Genomic DNA, 27,017 nt, shown 5'->3' on the forward strand with positions numbered 1-27,017 from the left:
CCTAGTCTGCTTGTAGGTGAAGAACATATGTGCGCTCTCAGGCTCTATGTTTCCCTCTTTGAAAAGCGGTGGTCAGAGGCCCCACACACCTCCCCTCTCCAACCACAGGCCTCGCTTCTGGACAAGAAGTGACAGCTCCCATTCTGCTGGATGCAGAACTTGTTGGCTCTGTGTGACTGGGAGTGAGTATGTATGTGATAACCTTCTGCTCCAGACATCCCTGGTGATTATCCCATAAATCACATTGGCCATGAGAATGAACATCCAATTCCCTGGGCTTTTCATCATGGTCAATTAGGGAATCAGCCCAAGAGGTCAGCATCACTGCCCTCAACTGAGGTCAGACTCAATGCACGCCCACTTCCCCAGAAAGCCTCGGAGCCTGTGATTAATGCATCTGTCCAGACGCCTGGTTTCAACCAGGCCAATCCCTGGCATCAAACCCCAGGCTGTCTCCCCTCACTGTGAGCATTTTATGAGCTAGCCTATCGCCACACAAATAGTATTCTGAACATGCTCTTCATCCTGTCAGTGGGAGGCCACTGAGATGCCAGGGCAAGAACTCGGGCTTCAGAGTAAGAGAGATGTTCTGTTATCCCTTCAAGTCTCCATCTCCTCGTCTGTTAAAGGTCATGGAGCAGATACAAGACAATGCCTCTAAAGTGCTTGCTGTGGGGCCTGACCCTTAATAGGTACTCACGAAGTATTAGGTTTATGCACAATTTAAGATTAACACTGGACCACGACTGCTTTATGAAATATGACGTGTGCTTCCGCATCTCCTTCCCTTTGCACCACATGGTTCCTTCTGTCTGGAAGCCCATCTCCTGCCCAACAAGCTCTTTCCAATCCCCACAGCAGCGTCCCTTCCCTTGGGAGCCTCCTGTGTCCCCCGACACGGCGGTCAGCTTTTCTGTACTCCAGTCAGACTCTCCACACTTGCCGACCGTGGCTTTTCCAACATGCCTGCCCTTCACTCTCTTTCTGGGAGCACAGGACCTGGTCTCTTTCGTCTGTCTCCCTCCCACAGGGCAGCACGAGAGAGAGGTGCCCAGTCACCCAGCGAGGCACTGGCCCCAGGCCCCCAGAAGGACCCGGCCCTCCCACTGCCACTGTCACACGCCCCCCGTACCTATGGCATAGCCTTCTGGGCACTGCAGTCTGAGGTTGCTGTTGAGCTGGTCCGGGGCCGAGCACTGGCCTCGCATCTCCTGGCAGAGGTGGAAGGAGCCGCTCCAGGTGCCGTCTTTCCGGCAGTGGATGATGTTGCTCCCACGTCCCTGAGCACCACAGAAGAACAGTCAGGGTGACCAAGGGGGACTGTCACCCTCACCATAATCAGCCCCTCCAAATAAAAGAGAAAACCACTCCTCATCTCCCCAGGGCCCTGGAAGTGTTCGGAAAACACCTGCTTAACAACGGTAGAAACCCACTCACCCTAAAATAGAGGCACTGTTAACATCTCTGCTTGACAGATGGGGAAACTGAGGACTCAAACATGCTCAGAGCTCTCCAGGGAGCCTAGCTCCCACGATTCCTGAACCCTAGCTTCGAGCTCTTTCAGGGATTTCAGTCAGAGGGTTTTGTTTTGTGTGTTGATTTTTTTTTTTTAACTGAGATGGTAGGTGACCAAACGCACCCCAGCTCATACAGTAAGTAAGAACGTGGGTCCTGGAGCTGTTTGTGAGAGAGTAGGCATACAGCAAAGCTTGTTTCCTCTCAGCCAGTGAGAAAGCACCCCATGGGAGGGCTCTGCCACATGCAAACTTGGCAGGTCTGAAGTGTTTCCTTCCTTCCTTCCTTCCTTCCTTCCTTCCTTCCTTCCTTCCTTCCTTCCTTCCTTCCTCCCTCCCTCCCTCCCTCCCTCCCTCCCTCCCTCCCTCCTTCCTTCCTTCCTTCCTTCCTTCCTTCCGCTCCATTCCATTCCGTTCCGTTCCATTCTGTTCCAGCAGCAATGGCACCGCCGGAGGGTGGTGTGGGGATACTTCTATCTATGCCCTCCCCTGCCCTACACAGTTTCTACACTACACTACACGACACTACACTACACTACACGACACTACACAACACTACACGACACGACACTACACGACACGACACGACACGACACTACACTACACACTACACAACACGACACAACACACTACACTACACACTACACGACACGACACGACACACCACACCACACGACACCACACCACACGACACCACACCACACGACACGACACACCACACCACACGACACCACACCACACGACACGACACGACACGACACGACACTACACTACACTACACCACACCACACCACACGACACCACACGACACGACACTACACTACACTACACTACACTACAGAGTTTCTCGATCTTTCACAAGGAGGCAGGCACATGTGGCTTGCAGGCACCGTCCTCTCCCGCTGAGCCCCCTTTCAAAGTCTGGGATTCTCATGGGAGGTCCTGCTCCGCAGATACTTTAGAACTTCCCCTGAATCCAAGGACCATTTCTTATTGCCCAGTCTGTGCCCAGCTCTGTGGCATCCAAAAGTAAAGTGAGCCAGTACCGGCCCCCATGAGAAAGACAGTCACATGAGCAGCCAGCCCCGTCAGTGCTAAGGTGCTCGGTGCTGTGAGGACACGGGGAGAGCAATCGGTTGTCAGGGGCAAGCAGGGAGGCCCTGTAGAGGAGGTGATATATGGAAAAGAGTTTTTAAGGATGCATAGAATCACAGGCAGAACAGGGATAGAAAGACCTTTCTGGAAGGCCAAAGGGCATGTGCAAATGCAAGGAAGGATAGTGAGCAACAGAGAGCTCCCTGGGGGTTCTCATCTTGTGGAGCAAGGGAGGATGAGCTGCTTGGCCCATGGAGGGTGGGGCCTTCAATGTCAGCTTATGGAGTGTGTTGGCCTCTACCCCTTGAGAATGGAGAACCAAGGGTGGCTTCGGGATCGGGGTCCCTCCATCGTAGAACAAGCTGTATATTCTCTCCCTCTTTCAAGCTTTGGCTAAGAAGAGAATCTCTATATGAGGCCAGAGGAGCCGACTGCTCTACTCTGCATGCATTAGCTTCTGTGCCCCTCGGCTTCTGTTCAAACTCCTATGCCTGGCCTCTGGAGCCCTCACGGCTTTAGCTCTGGCTCATTCTCCATGGTTTTGCTCCCTACAGCACCACCACCAACCTCGAACTTTGGTTTAAATCGCCTGCACCCTCAAATGCACCGTATGCCACCTCAGGCTGCCGTGCTTCTGCTTTCATGCTCCTTCTGGCGGCTGTGTCTCTCTCCCCACGCAGACACCTTGTCTGGCACAGAGGACCCTGTCCTACCACTGCTCTAACCCCGCAGAGCACACTACCTTAAGATCTCTGACACGCCCTGCCTCTGTTTACCATCCGTTCCCACCTAGAGGATGAACTCCTCAAGGCCCAAGACGGTGCCCCCTCCATCCCCGCACTCTCAGGGCCTTTCCACAGCACATCATAGGTCCTGACCACCTGGTCCATTCATTCATCACTCAGTAGATATTTGTGCTCATTCAAGAACTGTTTAACAGAAGATGGGGTGAATAGGTGAAGAGTTATGGTGTGAATTTGTTCAATAAGCAAGGACACAAGTGAACCTGTGGGTGAGGGAATAAACGCACGGGTGAGCCAACAAAGACATGGGAGAACGAGGGAATAAATGAATGAGTGCATGCAGGAGGAAATGAATCAGCTCGTTGAAAGGGCTGATGCAGGCCGAAGGTCCCCCGTCTGAGAAAACAGCTGCAAGGAGACAGGATTCAGGAGAGAAAGGGGGGCCCTCTCCGGGCCTCTCGTGGGCCTTTCCAACTGCAGTGGAAGCCTCAGTGGCCACGGGACAAGGGTGGCCCATCCCAAGCATGCAGCTGTGGGATGTCTTGCAGAGTCCACCCCCAGAGGTTCTGCGTGAGCTCAGGGAGAGTTTAGGCAGCTTCGTGTGGCTTCAGAGAAGCGACTCTCCCTCCTGGAGCCCCAGGCCTCAGGCCCCATGATTCTGCTGGGCCCTCGGAGGAATAGGAAATTGACCCCAATTTCCTGGAGCCTTGGCCTGGGCCTATGATGCATTTGGCCTCCAGCCCCTGAAGGGCTGCAGACCTCAGCACTACGTGGGCCAGAGTTGGCTGGGGACCTTGGTTTGCAGCAGAGAATGTATTAGAACTAGCTGGAATCTGCTCAGGGAATTTCGCCATAGAGAAATCCACCATAGAAGGTTCCCCCATAGAAGAGGGAGCATAAAGGCCCTGGTCTTGCTGCCTCCAGCCCCTCTCCCTCCTGCCCAGTTTATTAGGCACTTTCGGCTGCTGATTAAATCTGCGTTTAAAAAGTATGCCGTCCTTCTGCTAAGACACCTTCGCCTTCCAAACGAGTCACACTTGTGCCCTGGCACTCCAGGGCCTCCACGGTGGAGCCCAGATGGCAAGGCTAGCCCCATCCCTTGCCATGCACCTGTCTTTCCTTCTAGTCTCACGGTTAGCTGGTCTCTCCTGCACATTTCTCTTGCTTCCCACCTCCGCATCTTTGCCCTCACTGTGCCCTCTGCACAGCAGACTTTCCAGAGCCTTTCTGGATTTCCAAGTTCCCCTTTAGGACTAGATCTTGGTGCACTCAGGGCTTACCTACCAGCTAGTACAGAGCCTCAGAATTAACCCTTGATGTTAAGTCTGGGGTGACTACGGAAGACCTGACGTTGAGGATGCAATCTGAGAGAACCCAGGACCACTGGGCAAGGAGCCTGCCAGGTGTACTCGGCTCTGAATGCACAGTTCTGTATGCAAAGGTGAAATCTCATCCAAGAGGGCTGAACATCCCTCAGCAAAACATTTTGCCTCTCTGTGCCCATGAATAGGTCTGTAAAAAGGCACATGTGCTCTCTCAAACTCTCTTTAGTTACACTGGCTCACAAAGCACTAAGGCATACAATAATTATATTATCAAATGCCCATCATGTGCCATGTGTTTTACAGGCATTTAAAAATCCTTTCAACGACACAGTAGAGTAGAAATCATATCCTTGTTACAGATTCGGAAACTGAGGCTCAGCTAGGAAGTGAAAAAGTGAGTTTTTTAAATGATGCTAGTGTTAATGGTTAGGAGCGTGGACTCGAGCCAAACAACATAGATTCAAATCCCAGCCCTGCAACTGCCTAGCTGTGAGTACCTGGGGAAGCTCCTTAACCTCTCTGTGTTCCTTAATTTCCTCAGCTGTTAAATGGGCATGGAGTCCACTGCCAGACAGAGTCATCACAGGGACGGAGTAAGTAAGTTAGATTATGGGAAGCCTTTAGAGCTCCACACAGCACTGGGCTCTCTCAGTGTCAGCGAAGGTTCTAGACCGTTCTGCTGCCATGTCTCTGGGGGGACTTCAGAATTGACTCAAACATCACTCACATTTTAGAAGTGGCAGTAGCCCCCGTGGGAAGTCAGCACTCCCCAAACATGGGGATTTCCCGAGCCAGAGGCGGGTCTCCTGACTGTAAGCCTCTGTGCCTTAGTAAAGGCACCTACACTAAAAATCACCTACACTGGAGGGGAGAGGCGGGGAGAGGGAGAATTAGATTTCTTCTCCTTAGCAGAAATGGAAATAGACAAAAGAGTGGCCAAGAGACACAGAGTCGCCTCAGAGCGAGACAGACCCAGGCAGCGCAGGCGGGACACAAAGGGCTAAGCTTTGGAGGCGGGCTGACCTAGGAACGGGAATCTCCGGTCCACTACTCCTGGCCATATGGGGGGGGGAACCACCTTAACTCATGGAACCTCAGCTTCCACATCTACACAATGGGGCAGTAATGCCAGACAGATGCTGTGGGGCTGAAATAAAGTGGTCTGTGTAGAGCACTCAGCCCAGTAACTGGCAAGGAGTAAACGCTCAAATCACTGCTGCTATTAATTAATTCCCAGGCAGTGCCCTTATATGCACTTCGCACCTTCCAAGGGTGATGTGTAGCCCTACGTGTATGAGGAAGGACCAGCAGAAAATCGGGTGTGGGCAATGACTTGGTTAGGAGATCAGAGACGTGAAGATCTGAGTCTGCTGGTGCCTTGCTGTGCGACTTGGGGCAAGTGTCTTCCCTTCTCTGGGCTCCAGTGGTCCCATCTATAAAATAAGTAGGTTGCAGCGGGGGATCTCCTAGGTCCTGCCCACCTCCTGTGAAGTTTCTAACTTGCTCTAGGAAGCCCAGAGTGTCCAGGCAAGCCTTTGACAATGCTGCAACCAGAAGCCACCCCTGCTTGGAGAGCCATCGTACATGGGAGGACTCCGCCGTATCCACAGCAGAGCCCATAAAGGCATGAGCCAGATGCACACCACTAGTCGCAGGAAGGCTTTTACAGCCACCTCTGCGATCCATGCAATGACCTGGGTGCGTTACTGATTGCACTCCTACCCTTCCTGTCTTGCTCTTGCTGAGTTGCTAGAATCCCTGTTAAGAGCATTACTTCGTCCACAAGCACCTTTAGCCTCTTCCTCTGCTGCAGTCCCCGGGCATCCACCTCCCACAGACTCTGTCCCAATCACAAGACGGCTGTTCCCCTAATCACCTACAAATGCCACCCCCTGCTGCATGCTTCTCTTGCGGAACCAGGCCTGAGTTATCACCTCGGACAGCTCAGGAGCATCTGCGCTGGATTAAATGTTGGGGCAATTAGCACTTCTCCCCAGCTGTCTGGGGATGGAGTTCCCACCCTTTGCCACTAGCATGCCCTGGAAATGTTCAGGGGTGGTAGGAAGAGCAGGGCGGTGGGGCCCGTCAGCACCACCCACTCACTCTTAACCCTGGGCAAGAACTTAGCCTCCGGGACTTCTTCCCTCATTCGAAAAAGGGGATGTTGGTTTCTTTTTCAAATGTCTGGCTGGTGGGAGTTGTCAAAATGAGAGAAAGTCCGGGGCATCAGTCTGGCATTCCGGAAACACTTTAAAAGTGAAGAAGCTGTTATTACCAAGGTTCTCCGTCTTGGTTTACAAAAATACCAACACTATAAATTCAAGAGCTGAACTGTGCAATATGGTAGCTACTATATTAGTGGGGCTGTTTGCATTTAAATTTGAACGGTTTAAAATTAAATAGAGGGTAAAACTTGGTTGCTCGGTCGCTCCAGCCATGTTTCCAGTACTCCACAAGCCAGATGTGGCCAGTGGCCACCACACCAAAAAGCACAGACTGGGACAATTTTCATCACAGCAGAAAGTTCTACTGGGCATTGCTAGTCTAGAGAGTTCATATATTGCACAGGTTTACTTGAGCAATAAGTCAGGTTTCCCTATGGTTCATACCAGTCTCTCCACCCCACACTGTGACTTCATGCATGACAGATGCCCCCTTTCCTGACTTTCTGGGGCTAGCCACCCACAGAGGGATAACTTTCAAGCCATTGCCTTTCCAGATTCTATAGGAGCGCACATGGAGCATCAGGGATTCTCTCCACTAGAAGTGACCTTAAAGGGAAGCTAGTTCATCTGTGTTTTTCTTCCCCAGGGCTGCCATGTACAGTGGCACAGGTTGTATACTATACAATTTCAGGGGTTACTCATAGGCAGGCTGTACTTTCATTACCCTATTTAATCCTGCCAAACCATGAGGCAGGTGATATTATACCCACCCACCCACCCCCCAAGAGAAAACTGAAACTTAAAGGGTTTAACAACTTGCCCAAGTCCTCCCACTGGTAAGTGGTGAAGTCAGGGTTCGAACTCAGAGTCCAGATCCAGCATCATACTGGCTCCCAAGGAACAAATGAACTGGAGGTTTTGTCAATTTGCTTTTAGAGGCAGTGGGAGGAAGTACGTGAACTTCCCCTATACTCGTCCCTGTTCTCTTCTGCCAGGATCTGGAACTTGTTTGGAAAGCAAAGATGTCCGGCTCCATACAAGCTGTTTAATTCAAGATGCTCTGGGCCGTAGGTTTCTGCTGTGTTTACAGGCAGCAAGAGGGGATCTGAGGTGAATACTAGATTTGGCTCTCAGGCCCCTGGTCTGAGGGTAGAGGAAATTCATTTTCGGTACAAACTAGAAACGTCAATTGTATTAGGAGCCCATTTGGCACGCGTCCCCTCATTCTTTGAGCCGGCAAGCAATACCACTCTCCTTTGCGTCTAGCCTCTCCGCCTGTTGCCAAACAGAACTGCTTGAGTCGTCTGAAAAATTTACATTTTCCTCTCCTTTAAATACAAACTGGCCATGAAAGGTACTTGGCAGGCCCCAGGCAGACTGGGTTTCAGTTTGATAACATGACCGCGGCCAGAATAGTATTTGGCTCAGCAGTTTGGGTAACTGTTAGCAACAGTTTTATGTAAGGGAGGGAAAGGGAAGTTGATCAGCCTGCGTGAGGCCGTGGTAATCTCTGGCCTTTGCTTGTCCCGGCCCTGGCTTCTGCTTCCCTGGCAGGCAAGGATGGGAATGACCTGGGTACGCAGACATCTAAGAGTATACACGACAAAGGATTTTCAGGGGGTGCTTATTGGATTCAGTCTGTCCACAGTTGGGGGGATCCGGATTCTGAGTCGGGCGACACCAGCTGTCACCTTGGGTGGTTGAGTGACTGCTCTGAGTGTGAATTTTTCTCCTTTAGAAAATGAGATTTTTCTGGATGTTCACTGTGGCTTTCATGGCTTGACATTCCATGAGCACCTCCTAGGTGTCTGGCACTGTCCCAAGTGCTGAAAACTCAGGGCAGATGAAAGAGGTGGTCAAGCACTTCACAGCCTGGGGAAGGGGGCACCTGAAATGAGTTACAGGGCAGTGTGGCCAGTGCTGGGGTGGGGGGCCCCCAAGCAGGGGCACTGAGCCCAACCGTAGAAGGGACTTCAAGAAAGAGTTCCTGAAACTGATGGTTGCCAGAGGGGAGGGGTAGGAGGATGGGCAACACAGGTGCAGGGGAGTAGGAGTGGGAGGCATGGGCTCCCGGCACGGGGAAGGTAGTCCACGGTAGTGTGGCAGCCCTGCACGGTGGCCGATGGTAGCGACATATACGGCGAGCACAGCTGTGTTGTACACCTGCAACGAATCGTGTGTCAACCATCCTTCAATAAAAAAAGGGGGTTCCCGTTGGAATGGGTGCCCAGGCTGGCCTGGGGAGGAAGATGAGGAGCGAGGTGGCTGGAAAAGGGGAGAGGAGCTCTTTCATGTGAGGAGCAGGTGAGGGGTCGCTGAAGATGGTGGTTTGGCAGGGCCTGGCACCGGCGGGGCACTAATAAAGACGTTTGAGGACTGGCTGCAGGTGGCTAAACCCCAGCCCCACCTGGCGGAAGGTCCTTGCACACTCTTGAAATATAGGGCTCGGCCTATCAACCCAAAATGGCTGGTTTATCGTGGTGGAACCACGGTGGATTTGCCGTTTCCCTTTTCTGTTCTAGATTCCCTACCTGTCTTAGAAGGAGCAAGAGAAACTTTAGTCATAGACTCCTTCAGCAGGAATGGCTGGGAGTGCCAGACTTCCTCTCAGTTACAGAGGGTTGGAGATAAGATTCCAACCCTGCTATCTCCTCCTAGTCTCCCTTTCTTCCCTAGTGTTCTCCAGACTGTATACTTCTCATTGGAATGCGGTTCCCTTCTCTTCATGCTGCCCGAGCCAACTGATGTCTTGAGGACATGGCGGCATTGCATTTTTAAATACTCCAGGGACAACCACAGGTGATGGTGGTGGAAAGTTGGCAAAACCACCCTGGTCATTCCTATCACAGTAACTCAACTGTGATCGTTTTCATACCATGGGATTCCATGGTATACACTGTGACTTCATGCATGACAGATGCCCCCTTTCCTGACTTTCTGGGGCTAGCCACCCAGAGGGATAACTTTCAAGCCATTGCCTTTCCACTAACTGATATAATAACACTAACCATTTTGCAAAGCTAAGAATCTCTGAGCCAAAATAGGGTGTTTAGGGAGGAAAACAAGGCTCAGGGAGATTCCCAAAGAAGATAATCAAAACCCAGTTTCTTAGCTTCTGCATTGGTAACACTGCCATATTCGCAGAGGATCCCGAAAGATGCTGTTCTTCAGATACAGGTGGGTCTTCGGTAAGCAGATAGGATGGGGCCCAAGCACCGACCTTCAAGTCCAAAGAGTCTTATTACCTGGGCAGCATCGCTGTCTTCACACTTGATTCTACACTCGCTGTTGAACTGGAAGCCATTCGTGCACTGGTAGAGCCCGTGGAATTTCGGCGGAGGTGGGTCACAGGTCACAGGAACACAAGCTCCCTCCTGCCAGCTACCATCTTGGGTACACTGAGTCTTGAAGGCCCGTCTTCAAAGCAGAGATAAAAGAAAAGATGTCTCAAGGATCAGATGGCTGGACTCATGCCCTATTCAAACACCCGAGTTTCTCTGGAGCCAGCTGGCCTCTCATTTCCCTTTCCCACTCCTGATCCCCCTCCTGCCCTATTGGTTGGTAAGGGGCATGTGTAGGGATTAAAGAAAATTCACTGACTTAGGGCAAGCAGGAGTTTCAGACATTCTCCCAGTTCCATGTGGACTGAAATAAACTCAAGTCCTGCAAACTCTTGTCCTCTCCCTTCCTTCTAGAGTGTTCTGATGGGTGCTAGTACAATGATGATACTCATTCCTACCATTTACTGAACAATTACTATGTGCCAGGCACTTTGCAAACACTTTCTAAACACATCCTCATTTATTCTTTATAATAATACAATGCAGTAACTGGTATTATCATCTCCATCTTATTGTTGAAAAGTTGAGGCCCAGAGAAGTGAAGTCGCTTGCCTGAGGTCACAGAGCCAGAAGGCAGTTACTAACAATGTCCCTGCAGATTCTCATAGGGCAGCATGTGATGAACAGTGGGTATTGCCTCCAGCAAAAAAAAAAAATGAGCACTTCCTTATAATCAGACATCCAGGTTCCAAAAGGTTATGCGACCCTGAACCTTCATCCGTTCAGACCTGGTTCTCCTCGCCTCCAGAACCTGTGAGAGTGTGTTTCCAGCCCTACTTACTTCTTTGACTTCCGAGAGGAGCCAGGCACGTGATATCCAGGTTTGCACTTGTACTTGCAGAAAGAGCCCACCTTGTGCTTGTTCTCTCGGCACCGGGCTGTCTGGAGGTCTGCGTTGGGCACTGGGGGCGGAGCTAGGCACATGAGCTCACACAGGGCCTCCGGGAAGGACCACAGGCCGTCCTCCATACAGGTCAGGAGACTGTTGTTGCCTGGAGGACACAGGCAGGCACGGTTAGCAGAGAGGGTGGGAGGCAGGGGGCGGGGGTTCTCTGACACCCAGGCTAACTTATGGCCTGCCTGGGCTTCATTAAGCTTGAAAAGCCGCAGGGTCCTCCTCCTGGAATTCCAACCCCTTCTGTTTGCAACTGAGGGCCTCTGGGAGATGGAGAGCACTGTGACAAAGAGAAGATCCAGCTCGGGGACTAACTCACCCCACGTTGACAGTAGATTAAAATTCAAGGATCCCGACTCCCGATTCAGAACCTCTTCTACTGCATAGGAAAGACACCTTCCTGCTCCTTCCATCCAACCTCCTTGCTGCCAGGTGGGCATCCGAGCCCACAGGGGAAAGTACATATGCCTTCTAATAACTGACAAAGCAGGCTCCCATCAGAATCGACTCTGAGCTCTGGTAGCAGTGTGCCGGGCGACCTCAGGCTGCGGCTGCTCCTCTCTGGGCCCCGCGCCCCCGTACTTCTCCTAGCCCCCCTCGGGCCTGGAAGTGATGGCACTATGGTATCTGGAGGTCTGATATTTTTTTGCAGGCCCCAGCGTTCATTGAAGCTTCGCCAGAGCAGCGCTCCCCTGAAGCCCGTACCAGCTCCGACAGGCCTGCGGATTGCCACCAGAAGGCTATGGTGCAAAGAGAAGTAAACCACAAGGTGTCGGGCTTTTCACTGCCAGCTCATATATGATCAATGCGCAGCCTGCCCCAAACCTCCCCAAGACAACTAGAGATGGACCCGAAGCCCGCGTTTCTCAACCGAACGCTCCTCTCCACGGTTATTACCGAACGGTGTTGATAAGCAAGGCTGGACGCCCGTCGGAGGCTATGGGACGGGAAGGGTGGAGGGGTGGAGGGGCGAAGGGGTAGAGGCGAAGCTGACATGCGCTGCGTCCTGAGTGCCGTGGGGACGTTGTCTGAGTTAGTCTCACCGTGGGCTTGTAGCAGGACGACGCATGTTTGGGAGTAGAGACTCGGAGAGTGAAGTGACCTGACCCAAGTCCTTGTAGTTAGTAAAAGGCAAACCGAAGCTTAGAATCAGTGTTGTCTAACGACGGAGGAGTTGTTTTCTATGGGAACCTGGCTACCTATGCTCAGTAGAGCCTCTTCTTCTGTTCTCAGGGAGCCAAACGAGAGAGGCAAACCCCAGCTCTCTGGTCTATAGAAAGAGAAACGACTGCGCCTGTCTCTCATGGCAATGAGAAGACAAAAGGAAACATTTCTGAAAAGTAGCCAGGGAAATGCTGTCAGGGTCCTTACTTGCTGCTTCCTCCATCCCTCCCTGCTTGCCTCCCTCCCTCCCTCCCTCCCTCCTAACCTTGCCTTCACTGGCTGATCTGAGGAGGGCCGTGTGAGGGCACAGAGCCCTTCGTTCATCCAACAAGCATCTGGGCATGCCGACTATGTGCCAGTTACTCTGTATGTTGGGACACAGCGGTAAACAAAACAAACAAACAAAAACCCCTCAAATCCTGCCCTCTTGGAGCTTCGATTCTAGAGTGATAGGGAGGAACCCAAGAAACGGCACGAAGCAATACACCGTTTGGTGTGCTGGAAGGCAGTGGGTAATCTAGAGACAAATAGAGCAGGTCAAAGATGAAGCAGGGAGTGCTGTGCCCTTTTCTGTAGGCTCCTTGCTCCCCCCGACCCCATTCACTGTCTTCTTCCTCCTCCTGCGTCAGTGTGATCCATCTGGTGAGCACGAGCCAACCTAGTGTCTATGAACCCCACAGAGGATTGTGTGCTTATAAACAGTGATGCTGCAAACTGCAGAGATTTCTACGTCAAGTGGAGGATGATTCATTTGGGTTCTAGAACACCAGAGACTACAAACTACTTTTTGCATTGCTTTTGTGATTGTGGCAGTGTTTTGGGGTATACAGGCATACCCGAAGCCATGGGAAAAACTTAGGAGGGGAGAGGGGAAGAGACGTTATAAAAGATACAGGGTGCACACATCTCTGAATTCCCCAAGAAGGATAAAATATCGGTGGAAAAAAGTGTTAGGACTCCTAAAAGCACAATCAGCTATTCAAATTATACATCGTGGAGGGCAAGTCATGGTCCTTTGGCGGCAAGAGACCCTAAAAATTGCAAAATGTTCATCAAGAGAAAAAACGCAAACCAGAAATGTTAATTCTGAGAGAGGGTAAGTAGGAGTTAGCTGTGTACCAAGGTCAAAGGAAGAACCACGCTAAAGCCCCAACTGGTGGTTCAGGACCATGGACATGCCCCCTCCCTGCCAACAAACAAAATCCAGGAGATGCAGATGCTGAACTGCACAGAATCAGTATTTCCATGACCCAGCTAGAGCCACTACTCTATACCCACCATGTGGCTTTGAAGAAAGCAGGGTATGACACGCGCTATCCATGTCCTGCCCTCATCCCCTTGGCCTTGACTCAATACCCCAAAGGATGGTCCCCATACCTGCAACCCTACACCAGAGGCCTTTTGCTGTGGTCCCATAGGGCCAGCTCCCGGTGCTGGGGTTTCAGTGCTGCTGGAAGCGGCATTAGTTCTGAAGAAGATTCTGCCCTGTCTCCCATAGCTCCCCAACAGGACTGAGTTCTGGTTGCCCACAGCAGAACCTGACTCTCAAAGAGACTCTGGATGGTTCTGTCATGTCCAAGCCTCCCTGTCTCATTCCCTACCTGTGTTTCCTGGGGGAACATGACTCAGGACAATAGGCGCAGGCATTTCTGAGCCCGGGGCTTCTGGTTGCGGGTAACAGTGCTGATGTCACAGACGGGGTTCCAAAAGGTTATGCGACCCTGAACCTTCATCCATTCATCTTTTAAAGTCAGGAAAATAAATCGTGCTCAGCCTGTCTACGAATGTGCCTCAAGAAATTCCAGTCTCTAACGAGTATTAAAATAATTGTAAATGTGCTGTCAAAAAGACGTGCCTATTTTTATTATTTCATTCAAAAGATTACCCAGAAGACCAAATCTCCTCGGGAGTGCCTTTAAGATTGAAATTAACCTAGGGCAGACTATAAGAAGAGAAATGCCAGGAGCCCTAACGTCTGGTTTTCTTAATACCTCTTACATGGTGCCTGCATCCTAAGGCCAGGGAATGGACCTTGTTCATTCTTTTAGTGTCAGAACCTAGCCTAGTGCCAAGCACACAGTAGGTCCTTAATACCTATTTGTTAAATGCATGAACTATTAGGAATCTACATGTGACCTTGAACAAGTCACCTAACCTCTCTGGCCCTAAGCCAAAGCTGTCTTTGAGTTCTTGCAGCTCTAACATTTTAGAACGTGAAAGAATATTGGCCACTGTATTGTTTTGAGAAAACACAGATGCAGCTAGAGGAACTGGAAGTGGACATGCAAGCCCTCGGGAGGGTGCATCAGCCAAAGGCTAGTGCTGCTGGAACTGAGAGGAGATTCAGTTTCATTGCTCTTGATGGGAAATAGACCTTAACAGAAGTTACAGAAGAGGAAGAGGAAGAAGGACGTGTAAAGAGGTCTCTGTGTACAAGGTCCAGGGCCAGGTGAGGCAGGAAATGAGGATGTCAAGGATTTCAGGATGGTTGTTTTCCCAACAATAGCCAACGGGAACTTCACCCAGCACTCAGGCTGTAGCAAGTCAGAGGGAAAAACCGAGGCAGAAGAGATGGATCCATTAAAGAGAAGCATGCAAACCTCTGCCAATTTTAGTCCTGAAGGCACATTGCTAGGCTCTCGGACTCCAAGGAGTCAAAGAGAAAATCGGAGCTGGGCTTGGCAGTCCTAGAAGATATGTCGTTTGTTCAGTCAAACTGGATTCTCCCAGCTCTAGCGGGGGTGAATCAGGTTATATCTTGATCGTTTACTTGTCCAGTTCTCCCCCTAAATGTCTGAAAGGAAGGCTGCTAATGGGGCTGTTTATAATTCAGCCCATGAGGCAGGACTTACCAGGGCCATCTGCTTGACGCTCCTAATAACCCAATTTGTCATTAACCCCATTTTGTAGGTGAGAAAACTGAGTCCCCAAGGAGGGAACATGAGTTCCCTCAATCTAGAGTCGGGGTTCCCTTCAGGTCTGCCTGACTCCTAAGTGCTCTCTTGATCCCACAACACAGCCTCTATCCATGAGCACAGCCAAAGAACATCTCATGGAATCAGGAGAATTTGGACGAGTGGAGTATCTCAAAATCAAGAACTGGTCATACAATAAGATTTCAGAACCTCCCCCTGCCACTGTCCAGAATGGTGCCCGTCACTTCTAAATTTCTTTACCAAGGGGTCCCATTTGTCATTCCACATGTTAGGCTCAAAGGAAAGAGGCTGTTGTCAGATGCAGTCACAGTCAGGAATAAGTGATGGAAACCTTCCCAAGAGGAGAGAGAGGAGTCTGCAACGCTGGACACCTGCCATGAAGAAGAGGCTTGCGAATGCCAATGGCAGACATGAGTTAGATGATTTCACCAGATCGGTGGGAATGGCATGCCTAGCAAGGGGGTACCATTTCTAGGGTCAGGACCCCTGCCCCAGTGCTAATAGTAACTCCTATGTGTCCTTGTGTAAATGACTTCCTCTCTTGGGCCTCAGTTTCCCCATCGTGAAATCAAATGATTCGCCTTGATGACCCCTGGGCTCCTCCCAGCTTTGACGTTCCAGACTTTGATGGGGTTCTGGGTTGAGGGACAGACTTTAGGAAAGGTTAAAGGGCTTTTGAGACACCAAGTAAGAGCAGATTTGACTCTGGAAACTTGGGCAACTGCTCAGTGTGAGCAGGAGTGAGAGAGATGGGAAGAATTATTTAAGAGATGACATCTTAGCCTTGGTCACATCGAAAAGTGGTCTCATAATGGACAAGTCCCTTCTCTACTGTGAACCTCAAGTCCCCAGGCAGAATCTGAGTAGTGGTCTTCCATCAGCACTCAGCAGTGGTTTGGACTCAGTGACGTCCTGGACCCTCACCATCCCAAACACTAAGGTGACAGAGGGAGAAAGCAGCATTCTCTTAGGAGCTGTATGAGCATTTCTGTTGGGGTGAGGGGATGACCCTGTTTTTGTGGAGAAGATGCCCTGATGAGACCCTTGGGGCCCTCCAGGGCCTGGCCACCTGCTTCTGAGACAGAAGGAAGGGTCTCCTCCTGAGACAGAAGAGAGAATGTGCAATTTCTACCGCGAGGGAAGTCATAACAGGGTTCTGCAGGGAGAGATGCTGGGTGTCCCCCCAGCTCACATCCTTGTCTTTGGTAAAGTCTGAGAAATCAGGAAGTGCTCAATGGTATTGGGTATCCTCTGGAAACAAGTGAATAGGCTGAGTTTTCAATCTGAGGTTAAAGAAGCAAAACAGGCAGAAAAGCCAACAAAAGCCAGAAGCACACAATGGGTCTTTTAAAAAGATCTTTGTAAGAGGAAGGTGTGATTACTTTATTTATTTTTTTTTAAGATTACCTATTTAAGTAAACTCTGCACCCACCACTGGGCTCAAACTCACAATCCCGAGACCGAGAACCCCATGCTCTTCCAACTGAGCCAGCCGGGCACTCCAAGGCACACTTGCTTTTTGGAAGCCCCACTCCACACTGAATATCAAGTGCACCCAACACAGCTGAGTTGAGGTTGACGAGGTGATAGAAGTAATGTGGCATGTTCAGCCCTTTAATTAAACATTTATGACTTTGAAGTTTTGTTGTTATTGTTGTTGAACTTGAGAATGTATTCTCCCCCTGTTTCTGTAGCTTCTTTCTGTGCTGGTGGGGCTCACTTGGGAAAGTGCTTTGGCAGAAGGAACTCTAAGGCTGTGAGTTTGCAGGATATTTTGCATACATCTTGAAGAGGGCTCAGAATTTAAGTGAAAGTGGGGATATTCAAAAAACCTCACTGGGAATAGAAGGGGGAGTGGGTGTGGGGGGGTTACCCACATTATACCAGTTGCCAGGGGGCTACCTGTAACTGCTTGTCCTGGGTGCTGGCTGCTTAGCTGCCAACGCTTAACCTCCGGGTCCTGGACGGAGCGTGGACGAGGGAGCATGTCTCCACAGCCCCCAGGACTAAGGCCTCCACGAGACAGAGGTCAGGGCTGGGAGAGAGGCCATGGCACAAGGTTCTCACAAGGGGTGCCCCTTGGGGAAGGTCAGTATTCGCTAAGCACTTTCTCTGGCTCTGGAATCACACACATACCTTCTCTTTCAAGGCTTCAACCTGACCCTTCAATGTGAGCCGTCCTCCAGCCCATTTTACAGATGAGAGTACTGAAGCTTGGAGCCATGAAATAGCTCTCCTAAGATCAACAGTTGGGGCAGAGCCAGGAGTGGAATCCTAGTCTGTCTGATTCTAAAGACGGTGCTCTTTTTGCTTCAATCATGCTGCTAACAAAAGCAAAATGAAGGGACGAAAGGGAAGTAAACAAAAAATGGAGGAAAAAAGTTGTGTTGTTCACCTCTTTACCCCCTCGCTTGAGAAGGGGGGCATTAACAAGTTCAAGAGAGAGGTAGCGGGTCCTTCACCCAGTCCTTGCTGCCTGCAGACCCAAGGAGAAGCATTGGATCTGGGATTGAGCACCAGATGATGCTGACAACCAAGGTGCATGAAATGCCAGTGGGTCCTAGTGGGTCAGTGTGGCCACTGGAGAGAGGCTTCTCTATATTCTCAAGGGAAGAACAAAGTTGGGATTAACAATGATCAAAATGATGGTCCCTCTGGGGCCTCGCCCCCACAGCAGGGTCACCCCCCTTCCATCACAGTCAGCAGAGAAGCAGAAGGGTCTGAATCACTTTGACTGAGAATCATTATTAGCAGGGGCGCCTGGGTGGCTCAGTCAGTTAAGCATCCGACTCTTGATTTTGGCTCAGGTCATGGTCTCAGGGTTGTGAGTTCAAGCCCTGTGTCAGGCTCCACACTCAGTGCGGAGTCTGCTTGAGATTTTTCTCTCTTCCTCTCCCTCTGCCCATTCCCCCCAGCGTGTGAGCGCATGCATGTGCACTCGCACGCTCTCTCTCACTCTCTCTCTCCAAAATAAATAAATCTTTTTTTTAAAAAAAGGATAATTTTAAGCCACAGTGGGGGTTCTAATAATCAATGCTAATTTACACACCCCTCCTTCCCAAAGGTCTCTGTTTGAGAGGAGAAGTGTGATTTCTTGGTCTGGAGTCATGAACATGCCCCACATCTGGGCCACGGGAGGGACTCGGAAAGCCTGAAAGGTGGAGGGCTTCTAATTTCCACTATCTCTTCACCTCTCTCCAGCCTACGTCTTTAGAGTACCTCACCTGAAGTGTCTATAGTTTCTGTATTCAAATCACATTGGGTTAAAAATGAGGGGACCTAAAGGCTGAATCCCATGAGTGCTTCCTGTTTTTCTTTTGGAGTAGTATAGGGAGATTACTTGGTCTTTCATTTACTTCTTAAAAGAAACATTTCCTGTGGTATTACTTTTATCAATTTATCCAGCCATCCAGTCAAAACACTTTATTAAGTTTTATTAAGGGCAGGTTCCGGGCTTGCTGACAGCGATGGGAAAATGGATTAGACATTGCCACTGCCCTCCAGGAACTCATGTCCAGTAATCATTGGGAGTTCTGCATCCCCCTGAAAATTTGGGGAAACTATTGACCCTCTCCAATCATCAAAATGCCTGAAACTCAAGAATACATAATATTACATCTAAGTTCAAGGGAATTCATAGACCTGCTGCTCCCTACCCCCCAACACCCCATGGGAGTCCATTATTCCTACTCAGTAGAATGATGGCGGGACCTTTGCTTGATGGTCGGACACATCTGAGGTAGGACCCATGCTTGATTAAGGTATCATTTTGGGTATCTGATAAAGGGACCATGTTCCCTCTCATAAAACAAGGAAAGGAGAATGTTCTGGCACCTCTGAGAAATGGGTATACAGATCTTCCTCGACATATGATGGGGTAACATCCCAATAAACTCATCATATAAGTTGAAAATATTGCAAGTCAAAAAATGCATTTGTATTCCTAACCTACTGAACATCCTGGCTTAGCCCAGCCTACCTTAAACATGCTCAGAACACTTACAGTAGCCTACAAAGTGGGGCAAAATTGTCTCATGCAAAGCCTGTGTTATAATCAAGAGCTGAATACCTCATGTAATTTATTGACTACTCTACTGAAAGTGGCAGATAGAATGGTTGTTGGGTATTAGCTGCGAGGTGCCACTGCCCAGCACCCCGAGGCTGTGTTGGACCACATATCGGCAGCCCAGGAGAAGGTCAAAATTCAGAATTCAGAGTATGGTTTCTACCGAAAGCACGCCGCTTTTTACACCATCAAAAAATTGCAAGTCGAACCATCATAACTTGGAGATCATGTCACGTCATGTCAAACCCCCAGTATTCTGACTGGAAGCCAAGAGCGTTCCTTCTAGAAATACCACTAACTTGCTCTGTGATTTTCTCCAAGTTCCTTCTTCCCTCTCACTGGACCTCGGTTTTACCATGTTTCCAAATAATCAGTTATTTGACCCGAGCTCTGAGAACCCTTCTGGTCCTGACATCCTCAGTCAGCCAGGCCAGCTTCTTCTCCAGTAGGCCTGACTCTGCCTCACTCACCCCAACACTCCAGGGCCTCGCCCAGGAGATCCCCAGCAAGGGTTCCTGCCCACAACTGTTCCCCTCCCAGCGGATCCCTCCTAAGGAGGAACAGTGGCTTTTGTGAAAGACACACCTGGGCCCCCACGTGGATCCCACCCTGGAGAGTGTGGCCTTGGGCAAGCTCTTTAACATCTCTGAGGCTCCATGTCCTCCGCTGGGAACAGAGCAATAATCCTAAAACATATCTCTTGGGCTTACTGGGCCCTAATCCTAGCCAGTTCCAAATGTTACTTTCTTTTCATTTTTCTCTCCCCCCCCCCATCCCTTCCCTTCTCTCTTCTGTAAGACTTGCAAGGACCCTAGAGGGGATTTCACCATCTTATTATCCACACTCTACTTTCTCCTTGGCTGTACAGCAAGGCAGTGCACGTAAATTCCCTCCATTGGTGGAGGGAAATCAGAAGAGCAGATAAAAGCCCACCCGACCCTGGGTGTTTCAGACCCAGGGGAGGGCCTGGAAGCAGCCTCCGGGTTTCCCACAGAGCAAGCAGGGCAAACCCAGCCCAAGGCCCTCCTCCATACCTTTCAGCTGCGCAGGGTGACGGCATCGGAAGGAGCATTTGCTGCCAAAGGTGGTGCCTTTAAGGCAGGAGAAGGACGCAGCGTAGACGTGATGCTGGTCTGGGACGCCGCAGTCCACCGGCTCGCAAGCCACCTGCTTGTTCCACTTGCCCTCCCTGCAGGTCACTGTGACGCTGGGTCCCACCTGGAAGGCAGAGGTGGGGACAATAAGCACACTGAACACCAAATGTGGGGAACACCTCTCCCCCCACCCCAGCCCCGCTAGTCTCATCCTGGCCCCAGGAGATCCACGTTGAACTGTAACCGGCTTTTAATGAATTAGGTATCTCAGTTCCCATTCTTCAGATGCAGACACTGAGGCTCAGGGACACTGATTAGCTCCAAGTGACACGGCCGCACTCCTAACTGCTCCCTGCAGAGCCTCCCAGATCAGTATTCCCATGGTGCTGGCTGATGAGAATCTCGAGGCTCAGACCTCCTGGGGCCTGATGACTTCTTTCGTGAACTAGCCTGTGAAAAATGCACAAGGTGGTTCACTGGCTCTCGATCGTCATATCTTTTCTTGGCTCTGCAGGAGGTAACAGGTACTCCTTGCAGCGTTTGGCACCGAGTGGGCATTGGCCTGGGATACGGGAGGCCCGGATGTTTGTCCTCTATGCTATGAGACCTTGGGCAAGTCCCTTTCCCTCCTTGAGCTCTTGCATTGGCACTCTACCCCAGGATGGCTCTAAGAGCCCCGCCCTGCCCTGAGATAGTTGAGAGAGGTAGACGTGAGGACAGAACAAGCCTGGGAAAAGCGAAAAGGGTCGACAGGGATTTGAACCAAACCAGAAGATGGCAGGGGTGCGTGGGTGGAGGGGCGAGGCCGAGCTTCAGAGCCAAGGGAGGGACCGCCGTGGGCAGCCCACAGGCTGCCATTCAAGGAGGAAGCCGCCAGATCCCAGGGGATTGGGGATGCCAAATGTTGATCTGGGATTTTAAAAGCAAAGGACATTTTTCCCCTCTTGAGTACACATCAAAGGGAGCAGAGGTCCCTCCCTGCCAAAACAGCCTAATTGTTTCCGCAGGAGTTCAGACCTGCCATGTCAAACACAAGGAAGTAGGTGTCTAAGACAAGCAATTGAGGGCCCCGGAGCTCCCTCCAGCGGGACTCTGTTCCAGCCCAGAAGCTCCGTACCGCGGCCTCCCTAGCCGCAAGGAGTGTCCCTGTGTGTCTGCATCAGGAAGGGCAAGCCCGGCAGCAGGGCCCCGGGAAAGGCTGTGTCTAGTGACTGAGCTCTGGAACCCTCAGATCTCCAGGCTTCATCGCCTCACTCCCCAAACCCCCCACCCTGAGACCCCACAGCAGCATCTGGCTGAAGCAACACTCTGCCGCATCTCAAATCCACCCACTGCCATGGCCCTCGTGCCGGACACTGCCCTCCTCTGTGAGCAACTACGATGACCTGAGAGGGCTCTCGCCGGGATGGGTCTCACCGCTGGATGCCGAGCCACACCCAAGCGGGCAGCCAGAAGGATCTTGGTCAACCGTGATCCGACCACGTCCCTGTCTTCAAAAGCTCCCTGTAGCCCTAAAGATCAACCTCAAACTTCCTGGCCAAGCGAACAGGGCCGTGCACTGGTGGGCCTTGCTGGCCCCTCCAGCCTCATTGCTTGGGTGAGTTCAGCAGGGGGGGGGCAGTGGGGGGTGGAATAACTGTCTGTGGTGTGCTCTCTTCTCAGCCACAGGCTTCCTCCTACCATTTCTGTCTGTGCCCAGAGCACCCATTTCTTACCCCCACCCCCAACACACACCCCTGTGCCCATCCATCTATCTGGTTCTCTGTTTTCAAGCTACTTCTTCCAGGGTGAGTCCCCCTGGGCTTTCACCACACCCGGCACCTGCCTAGATGGGCGTTTATCACACTGAGAGGTCATGACTCACTCCTTGCCCGCTCCCGGCAACAGTCCTCCTTGGGAGGAGGGCCTAGGTTTATCTTAGTGACATCTGTTTTTTTCTCTAGCACCTACTACAGCATCTGGTCCCTGGCAAACAGATGTTTTGCAATCTGTTTTACAATGACAGTGAATGAGTGAACACCTCACTGACAGGGCGCTCACCTCTTTCTAAAGCAGCCCCTTCCACTGTAGCGGAGCTCAGCCTGTGAGGGTTTCCTTTCCAAGTGCTCCGCACGTGCTTTTCCACACTTAAAACCCCAACAAAGACCCTGATACATGCTGTATGGATGGAACACTATTCCGCACCAAACCCTGGTCTTGAAAATTCCAGATTCATGGATTGATGCATTCAATCAACACGTATTTATTGAGTATTTGCTGGGTGGTGGCACCCTGTGAGATGCTCAACACCTGGTCAGCCAGCCTCTCCGCCCTACCCCACCCCGCCCTGGGGGACCGAAGAGGGGCTCTGAGCCCAGCACCTGCGCACACCTGGCTCTTGATGAGCTCGTCGTCCCGCTGTATCTGGAGCACGTAGCCCGTCTGGCAGCTCACGGTGCACCGGGCGCCGTGGTAGCGGTCACTGCTAGAGCAGTTGAGAGACGCGTTCTCCACGGCCAGCTCTGGGCAGTCGGCAGCCTCACACGCGAAGTGCACGCAGCTGGGGAGGAAAGCAACAAGGGGGTAAGAGGGGGCTTCCTTGCCGGCCTGCCACATGCCAGAGGGAAGAGCAAAGCTGACGCATCCCCCTCCGGGATTCCAGGAGGCTGAGACAGAGGAGGGGAAGAGGGGCTGGCTTTGGCGAAGAAAGCTCTGTAGGCAGCAACGTTGATCACAGGGCAGTCTGTGGAGGCAGATAAGCCAGGGTTCAAGTCTTGCAGCAAGTTGGATGTGTTGTGAATCTTCAAACCTTGCCGAAGCTCAGGTTTTCCATCTGTGAAATAGGGATCACGATGGCAGCAAGTAGTCACTGAGTTTCTTATGCGCCAGGCGCCGAGCTGATGATAGCCTCTTTGTATTTGGTGGTAGTACTTGCTTCTGAGGGGTGTGGTGAGCATCACAGCGCAGAGGGCAGGAACAGCACAGAGCAGAATTCCCGGCCCATAAAAAACACTCAGTAAGGGGTAGCTAATAGTGTAAACAAGTCTATGCTCTAGTACCTAGAAGCTGTGTGCCGTTGGGCAAGGTACGTCCCCTCCCTGAGCTTCAGAGTACACTCAAATTGGGCCGACCCATAGGGCCATGAGACTCAACGGAGGTGCTGAAGGTAGAAGTCTTTTATAAACTATAAAGTGATTTATGAATTGTTAGTAAGGTTGTATAGCGATCACGCCTTGCTTCTTGCTATAGCTGCCGTTCTAATCTTCCTGCCAATTTGAATTCTACCCACTCTTCAAGTCCAACCTCCACGTAAATGTCTACAGGAAGCTTCCCCGTGTCCCCAGGGGGGCTCCCTGGCAGGCCTCCTGCCCTCCTTTCTCTCACGGGCCTCACGCTTCATGCATTGACAGCACAGGGCCTGGGTACCCACCATGTGCCGGAATGTGTGTTAATCCTTAAGGAAATGGAAATCCAAAATCCCTGTGCTAGATGATCTCTCCCCTCATGTTACTGTTACACAGACACTCAGTAACATTAGTGACTATTCACCGATTGCTTATGTACATGAGCTCACTCCATCCTCACAACACCCCTATGAGCTAAGTGTTATTCATTTTATAGTTGGAAAAATCAGGGACCAGGGAGATCAAGTTACTTGTTTAAGTTCCCACCCAGACGTGTGACTCCAAAGTCCTTGTTGTTAACCTTGCCCCACACCTGGACTGGAACTTCCCTGAGGGTAGAGATAATGCCTGTTTCATCTTGGTATACTCTGCATTGCAATAAAGAAGCTTTGCATGCAGTGGGTGTTTCCTAAATGGTGGCAGTGTCGGGCGATAGCTCTTAAAGCACTTGGAGGAGGTTGAGACGTTGATTGGGAACAGTGAAAGCGTGTTGGGGGCAGTTTTCTCTAACCTTTGCCTCCCTGACTTTTTCTACACCAACGCCCGCCCCACGGTATGCACACAGAGCTAGGAGATGGCGAGCAACTGGTGGCCAAACCAGCTTCAGAAGGAAGTCCCCATTTGCTTTCGGGGTGCCCATTTCAGGATACCCTGCAGGGGGCTTCACAGGAAGATGGTTACTCATCCCCATGCTTTCTCCTCTGCTCAGAAGCCTGCTGAGAGTCCCAGTTGGGGTGGGGGTGAAGCTAAAAGCCTCCATACAAATTCCCTTTTTTTCAAATACTCAGAAAAGGGGAGCATTCGATTTAGGTCTCGGACCCATACCGATGTGGGCTTTGCCTCTCCGCACGACCCCCTTCTGAAAGGCACCAGGAGAGGGATAAAGTGACACTTGCAGAGATACTGGATTCTCCGCCCCCCTTCCCGCCCCTGAGAGCCTCCCCTGCTCTGTGCCCTGTGCCACTGGGAGGCCACCAAGAGGGAAACTGTGGAGTCAACACAAGGGCTCTGACACCACACGATGCATCTGTTCACGGTGTGTTAACGCTGGGGGCGAAGAGCCACATGGTTCCGATTTAAATAGATTTGCTCCACAAGCTACCAGCTCCCAAGCTGGTCCTCTGACCTATGCCTTCCAGTGTGGCCATGCTTGCTCTGCACTCCTGGGATGAAGACCAGGGGGCTCCGGGCTGCCCTGGGCAGTGGGGCCATGAAGGGAGAAGCAGCATGTACCTGCGCCCCGCCCCCCCATTTCTCTGCACATTAATGTTCTTCGTAAGAAAAAGAATAAACTGAAAAAAACTGATTTGATGTAAATGGAAAGGGCACAGGGCTCAGCAACTGGGCACACCCGAGCCCTACCCCAGGAAAGTCGTTTACCAATTGTTTAACCTTGGAAAGTTACATTATCTGCTGAGCCTCAGTCTTCCCATCTGCAAAATGGAAGTAATAAGCCAATTTCTCTCTCAAGAGTGTCAACAGGGTGGCATGTCAGCCACTCATTCATCTACTCAACAGACCTTCAAGAGGGACCTTGCTGTACTGTTCTAAACACTGGGGATGCATAGAAGATGCCTGCCACCTGTGAATTTGAGGAGAAAGGACATGCACCCCAGAAAAGTCATAAAGAAGCCTGTTTCAGATAGTCATGTGCGCAGAGAGGGCACTAAAGGTGAAATTATAGAGGATGACTGTTGGAGGTTGGGGGGAGGACACCGTGTGCAGATGGGTCAGGGAAGGAAGCCTCCATGAGAAAGGGACATCTGAAGTAAGACCTGTATGAAATGAAGGGGTGAGCCATGCAAAGGTCTGGGGCAGACGGAATCCCAGGCAGAGTAAAGAGCATGCACAAAGGTCCAGGACAGAATGGAGCTCAGCATGTTTGTACAATCGAAGGGCCCATGTGTGAGAAATACTTTGGAAACTATGATGCTGCAAGAAAAGTTGGAGGGTTTCTCTATTCTGGCTCTCTGCTGTAGAAGGAAAATACCCCTGGTCACATGAATTATTTGACCAAAAAGTTTCATGGTCCAAAGAATGGGGTAGCACTAGATTAATAAGTCAGCTTTTTTTTTTTTTTTCAGTTGCAGGACTTCTCAGAACCTTGAATGTTCTAATGCACACTGTGGATTTCCAGAAGGTGCTATGACACACATTTTCCAAACTCTGATAACCTTGTCCAATGGGACATATCTGGACTAGTGTCGTCCAGAACACACTGTGGGGACTGGAGCATCCCTGCTTTTTCAGCACATCTGTGTGTGCCTGGCTTACAGGCTTGAAAACAGGGAGAAACGGGGAAAGAAGGTCATGTGTACCCGCTATCAGTTACTGTGTTTTACCCGTATCACCTGACTGGCATCCTCACCATAACTCCTTGAGGCAGTACGATTACTCCCATTTTCGAGAAGAGGAAAGTGAGACTCAGTGAGCTTAGCTGCCTGTCCACCCCATGTGGACAGAACGCCAGTAAGTTCTGCCTGTCTGTCCCCTAAGCCCCTGCTCTTCTCTTTGCTTTCCCATTAAGTTGCGAGGGTTGTGTGAACACGCTGTCCAAAAATGATAAACATTACCCCAAGTGCCCCTCCCAAATACCTCCCTGACAGAGCCCTGTCATGGCTGAAACACAAAAACAAGGAAAACAAAAGAAAGGCCTCTGGCTTCATTAAAAAAAAAATGGGGGAAGGATTTAATATCAGTGATGAGCAACAAAAATAACAAAAGAAGGAAAAAAAGAGCCACTTCTCAGAGGGAGGAAGTTGGATGATATGAGGGATCTGGGAAGGGACATAGTTACTTTTATCAACGAAATTCTCAGACCTGGGCAAAGATGGAGACACCCTCCCCCTATACAAAGATGATGAGATATTTATAAATTGTCTTTTCTTCATATATATGTATGTATGTGTATACATATATTTATATACACACACATATATTTATTTTATTTTATTTATTTATATATTTAATTTATTTACTTACAGACTCAAGTTCCACATAGAGGCATATCCTCAAGTGATTCAATAGCCAATCTCCCCACTGCTGTCCCCACTGCACAGGGCACTGGCCCCCAGCCATGCACAGCAGAAAGGATGGACGGTGCTCAACCAGAACACAGAAGACCAGCGGTAAAGGGCTGGTGAGGGTCCCACTGCTGGCTGTGTCCCTTGACTCTAGGCTTAACTCCTGTGCCCTGCCCCTTTGCTGCAACTACACCATGGGGTGGGGGTGGGAGAGCTGGAATAATAACGGGAAGGTGGTTTATAAGTCACTCTGGGTTGCTCAGATGGGGACAG

At 50.7% G+C, this 27,017-nt stretch overlaps 1 protein-coding gene across 1 annotated transcript in view; it reads right to left on the reverse strand.

Moving 5' to 3' along the window:
* Window positions 1–27,017, reverse strand: part of PAPPA (pappalysin 1) — a 237,966-nt gene that overhangs the window by 35,914 nt on the left and 175,035 nt on the right. Inside the window, exons 15-19 of the mRNA XM_025888575.2 lie at window positions 22,709–22,877; window positions 20,279–20,462; window positions 10,965–11,175; window positions 10,088–10,259; window positions 1,133–1,280 (exon numbers count right to left, since the gene is read on the reverse strand). Coding sequence (XP_025744360.1) covers window positions 1,133–1,280; window positions 10,088–10,259; window positions 10,965–11,175; window positions 20,279–20,462; window positions 22,709–22,877 — 884 coding nt within the window. The remainder of the gene's footprint in view (window positions 1–1,132; window positions 1,281–10,087; window positions 10,260–10,964; window positions 11,176–20,278; window positions 20,463–22,708; window positions 22,878–27,017) is intronic.

Source organism: Callorhinus ursinus, unplaced genomic scaffold, assembly GCF_003265705.2.
Source record: "Callorhinus ursinus isolate GAN/ISIS: 27379988/994484 unplaced genomic scaffold, GSC_fseal_2.0 scaffold24, whole genome shotgun sequence".
In the NCBI taxonomy this organism is placed as follows: domain Eukaryota; kingdom Metazoa; phylum Chordata; class Mammalia; order Carnivora; family Otariidae; genus Callorhinus; species Callorhinus ursinus.